We start from the raw sequence: 7,668 nt of genomic DNA on the forward strand, positions 1-7,668 counted from the left end.
AAATAAATAAATCAATTAAAGCCTATCATGGCCACGAGCCCATCAATTATTTATAGAGGAAGCCTTCCCCTGACTTGTCGGTCGTGTGGGGTATGGAGGGAGGGAAGCACAAGAAGATAACAAGCCATGCAACGCAACTCAGAGTCCGAGGAGAGGTTCTTCAATCTACAGCATATGAGATCTTAGATCCTCCTAGCTGTTAATTTCATTGGTTCTTTTGCTGGAAAATGCAGACATATATAAACTGACAGCCAACCAAGCCATATGTATGAATCAGATAGCAAGAAACTTCCCCCAAATCGAAAGTACTTATGATTCTCCTAAATTAATTATTTGGTTACTCTATATTAAAAGATTCATATCTTGATTGATTCCTGCCACAACCCAACTGTACGGATCAGTCTTCTGGCACTAAGATACATAATTTAGACATGTTAACTCTGATTTTCAAGAAATCTTGTAAAACTTATGTTCCCTTTGTACAGGATTTTGTGCTTTCACTGAAGTGCAACTACACTTCTTGTTTTTTTTCTTTTTTTAAGGAGATGGGGGAGTATAATATTGAGTTACTTTAAGATTGTTTCTTTTGTGAATCAAACCGGATACACTTGAAAGGAGGGGGAAAATCTATACTGGATCGACACCCCAGTCCATTACCAGTATTGCTGCTTCTTCTTTTTATTTTTATTTATCAGGTTAATTAAGGGGGTAGAGTAAGCCCTTTTGTCCTGAGGTTTCTGTTGGGCCTATCCCTTCTTGTTAAACCCAATTAACATGATTTTCACCATAATTGTCGAGGAGTTTCTACAATTGAGTCTCTGTTAAAGCGGTGTGTTGACTAGTTCAATCTCAACTCCCAATAATAATTTTTCAATTGATCTGATGACTATTATCCCGTGAACTACAAAAAGATTGTAATGTGGGGTTATAGCGACAACATTTGCGAACCCAAACTACATATGGAAACATGTTTATACTTTAAACCAAACACTTGAGTTACATGATTGCGTAGACAACTCCTTCAAACGCAAAATATAAGTCTACATATTACAACCCCAAAATTAACCATGCATGCGTGCGTACATATATATCTATACATATACATGATATAGATCTAGACTTGTAGGTTTATTTTCCAGTGTTCTGGTTAAGCCTCGCGGCTGCAGCCAGCGATTCAGCCACGCCTCCACGAGTGGTGCTCATAGTCGGACTGTTCCTTATCTCTGCCCCTATCACCGCCTTTGCATCCTCCCTCGTCACCACTTTGTCAGCTGGCAGCTTCTGAGTCGCATCCTTCATTATTTTGGAGAAACAATTAAATTAACAAATCCCCATAAACATAATGATTAATTAATCTTTTAAATTACGTACCTCTAGCACATCGCCTAGTTTTGTCTTGTTGACGTCGCGCGGGTTAACAGAAGCTGCGTACTCAGCCATGGCGGCAACACCCCCGGGCGCTATTTCGGTTCTCCCAGTGGCTTTCATCTCGGCGGCTTGTATTGCAGCGGCGTCGCTTTTGTCAATGGGTTTGTCGCTTGCTGACAGAGCAGTGGCCTCTAGAGCTTCACCAATTGTAATTGCATCACGGTCCAGCGCTCCACCTGGCGAGCCCATCGCCAAAGGCGGTTCCACATATTGGGCCACAACCTAGACATAAAAAAATTTCAATAAATTGATGTGACAAATTGAGCTAGACCAACATACACAGGAACACATAATTATAAATGTTCAACTTCTATATATATATATGAAATTTTGTACCTGTCCACCAACTTTTTCAGTGACAACGCGGTTGCCATCGGGATTAATTCCTTCTGTAACCGACACTCCTTCTTCTCTGGCTACTTCTGTAGCATCTTTGTGGCCAACGAGCCGAGCGCGCTCGTTGTAAGTGGCTGCCGAGTGCATGACTGCAGCCGGGCCGCCCCTCTGAGTCTCTCCGAGAACTAGGTTTTCAGCCGCCTGGGCTGTGGCAGCGTCGCGGGGTGCAACGGGACGGGATGCCAACTCCCCTGAAACATTGAAAACGTCGCCGTACTTGAGGGGTTCCTGACCTGAGGACTGGTCAGGTCGTCTCCGTGGCTGTTCCTGGCTCATGTTTGATCGCAAATTTCAGAGATTATTTTTCATAGTGTGTTTTACGAGTACAGGTTGTGCCCAAATGAAACAAAATATGTAACAAATATATATATGTGATCGTACGGAATGGGATGAGTGAGAATTTGACCGCAGGGTCTTTGAACTTTACCCGTGGCGGGTGTAGAATGAGGATTTTTGGGGCTTGTTTACAGATGGTCACTCTGTTTCAAGTCGGGCACCATCTCCCGCGCGAGTCCGCGACACTTGGACTTGGGTCGGTGTTCGGCGTCAAACTAGTAGAAACTTGGACACGTGTTATCCTCATCCTTACGGCTAAGACAGGTCACCACGTAGAATTTTCTTACAAGATGAAATTGGGCTGCGGCCCAAGCTTGATGGGCTCTGATATTTTGGATTAGGACTAAGAGAGAATTTTCTTGAAGACGAAAGTAAGCTAGGCCCCACTTAACCTAATTTAGAAATTGGCCATTTCTCAGTCCTTGCAATAATATTTGATCCATCAGCATCATCAATCCAAAAAAGACAAAAAAGTAATCCAAAAAAGAATTTTTCAGTCCAAATGTAACGCTGCACATCAAGGTTCATATTGTAATGGCTTAATTATGTACATGTCTTTCTTTATCTCGATTCACATGTGGTGAAAGCGTCTCAAAGTACTTAACGTGCAAAAATGTCTCACGTTACCCTTTCGTCGCTTTTTGAAGTTCATTCTGAACGTTCTTCATCTCCCAAAATTCGCAATGAGCCTCCTCCCATTTGTTATTGTTTATCGCACTTTTTGGGCCATCGCCTCCTCCGCCACCCTGCGCGACATGGATATCAAAAGAACCAGACGTTGTCCTCTACCACCTCACATCTTAGCCGCCAACCGTCCGGATCAAAAAAGCAAGAAATTGGCGGTTTTTACCCAAAATCTCCATTGCTCGTTCGGGCGATTCCGAGCACCATTTTCTTCGATCCGGTATGATTTTTCAACCTCTCGAGTTGTTCTTGCTGCTAGTTGTGTTGGTTAGGAGAAATTTCTGAGTTTTGGAGGGTAAATAAGCGATGAACAGTAATAAAGGAGGGGCTACTGCGGAATTTTGGGAGATGAACAGAATATGTGAACTTCAAAAAATTGACGGAAAGGGTAACGTGAGACAGTTTTGCACGTTGGGGTACTTTGAGACGCGTTTTCCACTACAGTGGTGTCGAGATAAGTTGGAAAGCACAATGTACATAATTAAGCCTATTGTAATTGATTTACTTCCCTTTATTTTGGGGAGGCTTTGGCCACACGCGGGCAAGACGGCCGCTTAGGGCTTTCAAATTGGGAGGCTTCTAATTTGCATAAACCTCTATACTATACATACACACATTTTATTTATTAAAAAAAGGGGAGATTATGCAAAGTTGGGAAATTAAGCATGGTTTATCAAATTATGGTAACGGCTACTTGTGAATTGAAAGGTATACCAAATACGATAAAGTCCAAGCTTTTGTTCGTCAAGCAAACATATTCTCTTGTGCATGAATGCAGCAACCGAAAAGCCTCAAGTGAAATTTTTTGACGCAGGCTGCTATAGTTGCAGTAGCTTAACATCCAATATTTTGTGGCCTAGGCCTTTTAGCGAGCTTGTACACTAGTACATGTAACATCATTCATAGACTTAGCTCCTTCTGTACTGGTTGATGGGTCTCCAGCATCATAAGTTCTCTGTAACAAAAATGCAGGCTGTCTTGGTGAAGGAACTGCTGCATCATAATTCCCTAACATGAAAACAACTGCTGACATGGTTGGCCGGTCAGTGGCATACTCTTGCACACATAAGAGTGCAATTTGGATGCATCTCACAACTTCATTGACAGGGTACAATTCACCCAGAGATGGATCGACGATTTCCAAGACTTTACCTTCTCTCCACAAGTTCCAAACCTAAAAACGATTTTAGATCATCAAAGTTAGCATGAATAAGTAGGGGAAAAACTACGTCGTTTTCCACAAAGCCAGTAAACTTACATGTCCAACCAACTTTGCTCCGGGATACTTGTCGTGGTAATTACCAGAATTTTTTCTGCCAGTAACGATTTCTAGGAGTATAACTCCAAAACTATATACATCAGATTTCACTGAAAAATGTCCTTCCATTGCGTACTCTGGTGACATATAACCACTGCAGCAGAAAGAAAAGTGATTACGAAAGCATAGATTCACTAATCCACAGAAAATGTTGAAATTAGATTATGAATTGTCTGCTCTTGTGACATGCATCATCAAGTATTCCATCAGTTGGTGGTCTTGTGAATCTAGAAACTATTGTGATATCTTATACATTTGTAGAAAATTTTAACTTACTATGTTCCAACCACACGATTTGTATTCGCTTCACTTTTGTCTCCTCTAAAAATTCTAGCCATACCAAAATCTGAAATTTTGGGGTTCATGGAAGCATCCAGTAGAACATTACTGGCCTTTAGATCTCTATGGATAATCCTTAACCTTGAATCTTGATGAAGATACAAGATCCCTCTAGCAATCCCATAGATGATCCCGAAGCGTACTGTCCAATCTAGAAGTGCTCTTTTTGTGTCATCTGCATGTTAAAAGTAAGAAAATAGATTAAATTCTTGCTTCCTTATTAGTTTTCTTGTGACAAAATAAAGCAAAAGGAAGACATACTGAAGATGAAAGAGTCCAAGCTTTTGTTTGGCACGTATTCATAGATTAGCATCTTCTCTTCATCTTGAACGCAATAACCTAAAATCCTGACGAGGTTCCTGTGTTGGAGTTTTGCAATCAGCACAATTTCATTCTTAAATTCCTCAATTCCTTGACCAGAATGTTTTGATAATCTTTTCACTGCCACTTCTTTTCCATTACAAAGCACACCCTGAAAATATAATCCACGTTTTTGTATGAAATTTGCATTCTCGTGCCCTTGAAAGTGCTCTTGTGCATGCAAAACTAAAAACCGAGGCATATTCACAAAAATTTGATTTCTGATTTGAGAAATTATTCGAAGACAACTACCTTATAGACTGAGCCAAAACCCCCCTTTCCAAGCTTGTTTGCAAGAGAGAAATTGTCCGTGGCCGCTGCTATGGTTGTTAGATCAAAGAATGGTATGTCTGAGTGCATACTACTTTCATCAAGTTCTGCAGTAGAATCTTCAAAGTAGGTTGACCTTGAGGTAACTCTAGAGGAATATTTATTTGGTCTTTGCTTACCTGCCATCAAATGCAGAACAGGTAATCTATCTAGCCTTTGTTTCATTAGCAAGCACAACTTGTATTTCTATGAACAGGTAATCTTCAAAGTGTGATTCATCTCTTGAAAGGAGAATTTCTTGATGTGGGTGATATCAGTGCAGAACAATTAGGCGACAAATGAATAGTGAAAAGAAAATAAATTTGTATCAGATATTCACCTTTTCTTTTCCTCCTTACCAACCAATAAGAAATGGGAACTACAATAAGAAGGAACACCAGAACAGAAACTAGAGAAATTGCCAGTTTTCCCTTCTTGCTAAGTGAACCATTTGACTTTGCATATTGAGCTTCAAGGGTGAAAACACACAAATAAAATCCAGCAAAATTTTAGATTAGTAAGATGGTGGAAATTTTTTCAATAAAAGGACTAACTACATACTATAGTCATAGTGCATTATAATGAGATAAAAATAGAAGAACGAAGGGATAAACGAACTATGCCAACGAAGTATAATCGAGTGAAAAATGATCTTGTCTTGTAAGGAAAAGGAGATGAACCAACTACCTAACACAATTGCATCAACTCGTACATACAAATCCTGGCCAGCCTTTGGAAATGTTCTCGTGTCCATCAAGTCCCCATGCCATGTCACGCATCCAAACCCTCCCCATCTCTCGTCTGCTTTTGCGTATGCCTTGCAAGAACAATTTCTCAAGCACTCATGCGGGCATGCTTCCCAACTCAAATTCATGTTCACAAGTGCCTTAGATGAGTCGGGTACCTGCACACGTTCGACCTTCACGAACCCATCCCCGTTTCCACAAATGGATACTCCGTTTTTCCTCACACACCCACCCGACCCATCTCTCAAATACCAATCACGTGGCGACTTGGGTTCATATCCGGGTAGGCACGTGCACTCGAACTTACCCATATTGGACGGGTCGCAATTGCTATTTGCACCACACTTCCCATATTCACCACACAAACCTTCTGGGGCAGACCAATACTTGATCCATTGTTGCCTGTGATCATGCCACATGGACCGTACAAGGGCTCCTGATTCATCAAGCACCATCCTCGAGAAGATTGATTCATTCGTGATGCCATTCACAATGGATAGCTCATCTTGATTGTTCACAAAACTAGCGTTGAATATGAACTCATTTGTCATTTGGGGCACACCGCTCCATCCATATCCGGTCCACGAGCCGGCCCTCCAGCGCGGAGCTTGACCCTTGTATAAAAAGGCCTGCGGAAACCCACTTGGGTCTATACCATACGAATAGTTACCGATGCCCGGATCATCTTGAGATTTGCATGATGTGAGGAACCGATTCAACTTGGACCGCCGGTCCAGCCCAAGTTTCATAAATGGAAGCATTGTATTTGTGGGATGATCAAAGCCTTGCCACAATACCCTTTGGCCATCGTCCTCAAGCAAAACAAGATTTCCTGTATCCAAAAGCTTGGCTGTCATGGAATTGTTTGGCGAAGAGACTGAAACATTAGCAGACCAAAGAGGGGTATTTTGGTCCTTCCCATAGATGACCAGGCCTCCATTTCCATGAACAGCTAGAAGTCCAACTCCAGAGGCATTATTATCAGTGACCGGAATTATGGGGTTGTCTCTGTTTGCAACCCAGACAATGGTTTGGTTTGGAACTTTGTTGTACCAAACTCCAACATACCGGTTAAGAGAATTGGCCGGGCTGAAAAACCCAAGTGCAAAGATTTTAGTATTAGAGAGAAGAACATCGCCATCTCTCATGGGTTGATTTGGATTTATAGAGCCAATGACAATGGAAGTGGAAGAGGGAAGGATTGGAAGGAAGTTGAGCAATATAATATTCATGGCAAACCATTTGGTAGTAGAATTCATGGCTAACTTTCTCAGTGAGTCATGCAATGAAGTGCTAAAGGAAGAAACATAGTTGGATTCTTTTTAAAGTAGAGGCCAGCCCCACTCGTAGAAAATGTCTCACCTATCTCAGTCAGATAACAAATACTAAGCGACTTTCAGGTTCAGTTGTTGATATGCGAGGGAATCATAGACGTTGATGACATTTCCCCAGGTCACCCGAGCCAACACTAGTCACCTATCTCAGTTGCTGATACGCGAGGAAATCATAGAACGTGTATGACATTTCAGCAGGTCACACAACTCTTTAGATTTTTCAAGTCTAAAATGTTAAGGTCCAGCCTCTTTTGTCTTTACTTAATGAATCTCTGATTGCGAGATAGGAAAATTATAAAAATTGCTCCGAGATTGTTGTAATGTTATAAAATCGGGGGAAGCTATAAAACATCCATTTCATTGTGAAAAAATTCGAAGTGCTTTTGATTATTCACTTTTCTCTCAACTCTAACTATAT

General features: G+C 41.3%; 2 protein-coding genes across 2 annotated transcripts; both read right to left on the reverse strand.

The window, feature by feature from the left end:
- Window positions 1-945: 945 nt before the first annotated feature.
- Window positions 946-2,259, reverse strand: LOC103334143 (late embryogenesis abundant protein D-34-like). The gene is made up of 3 exons (XM_008237085.2): window positions 1,765-2,259; window positions 1,372-1,650; window positions 946-1,293 (listed from the first exon to the last, which is right to left on the reverse strand). The coding sequence occupies exons 1-3, from the start codon at window positions 2,098-2,100 to the stop codon at window positions 1,129-1,131; spliced, it is 780 nt and encodes a 259-aa protein (XP_008235307.2). The 5' UTR covers window positions 2,101-2,259; the 3' UTR covers window positions 946-1,128.
- Window positions 2,260-3,395: 1,136 nt separating this feature from the next.
- On the reverse strand, window positions 3,396-7,399 carry LOC103334238 (G-type lectin S-receptor-like serine/threonine-protein kinase At1g11410). Its single transcript, XM_008237184.3, has 7 exons — window positions 5,858-7,399; window positions 5,511-5,639; window positions 5,114-5,310; window positions 4,763-4,973; window positions 4,439-4,676; window positions 4,103-4,256; window positions 3,396-4,018 (listed from the first exon to the last, which is right to left on the reverse strand). The coding sequence occupies exons 1-7, from the start codon at window positions 7,173-7,175 to the stop codon at window positions 3,710-3,712; spliced, it is 2,556 nt and encodes an 851-aa protein (XP_008235406.2). The 5' UTR covers window positions 7,176-7,399; the 3' UTR covers window positions 3,396-3,709.
- Between the last annotated feature and the right edge of the window lie 269 nt (window positions 7,400-7,668).

Source organism: Prunus mume, linkage group LG6 (genome assembly GCF_029339155.1).
Source record: "Prunus mume cultivar Tortuosa linkage group LG6, ASM2933915v1, whole genome shotgun sequence".
In the NCBI taxonomy this organism is placed as follows: domain Eukaryota; kingdom Viridiplantae; phylum Streptophyta; class Magnoliopsida; order Rosales; family Rosaceae; genus Prunus; species Prunus mume.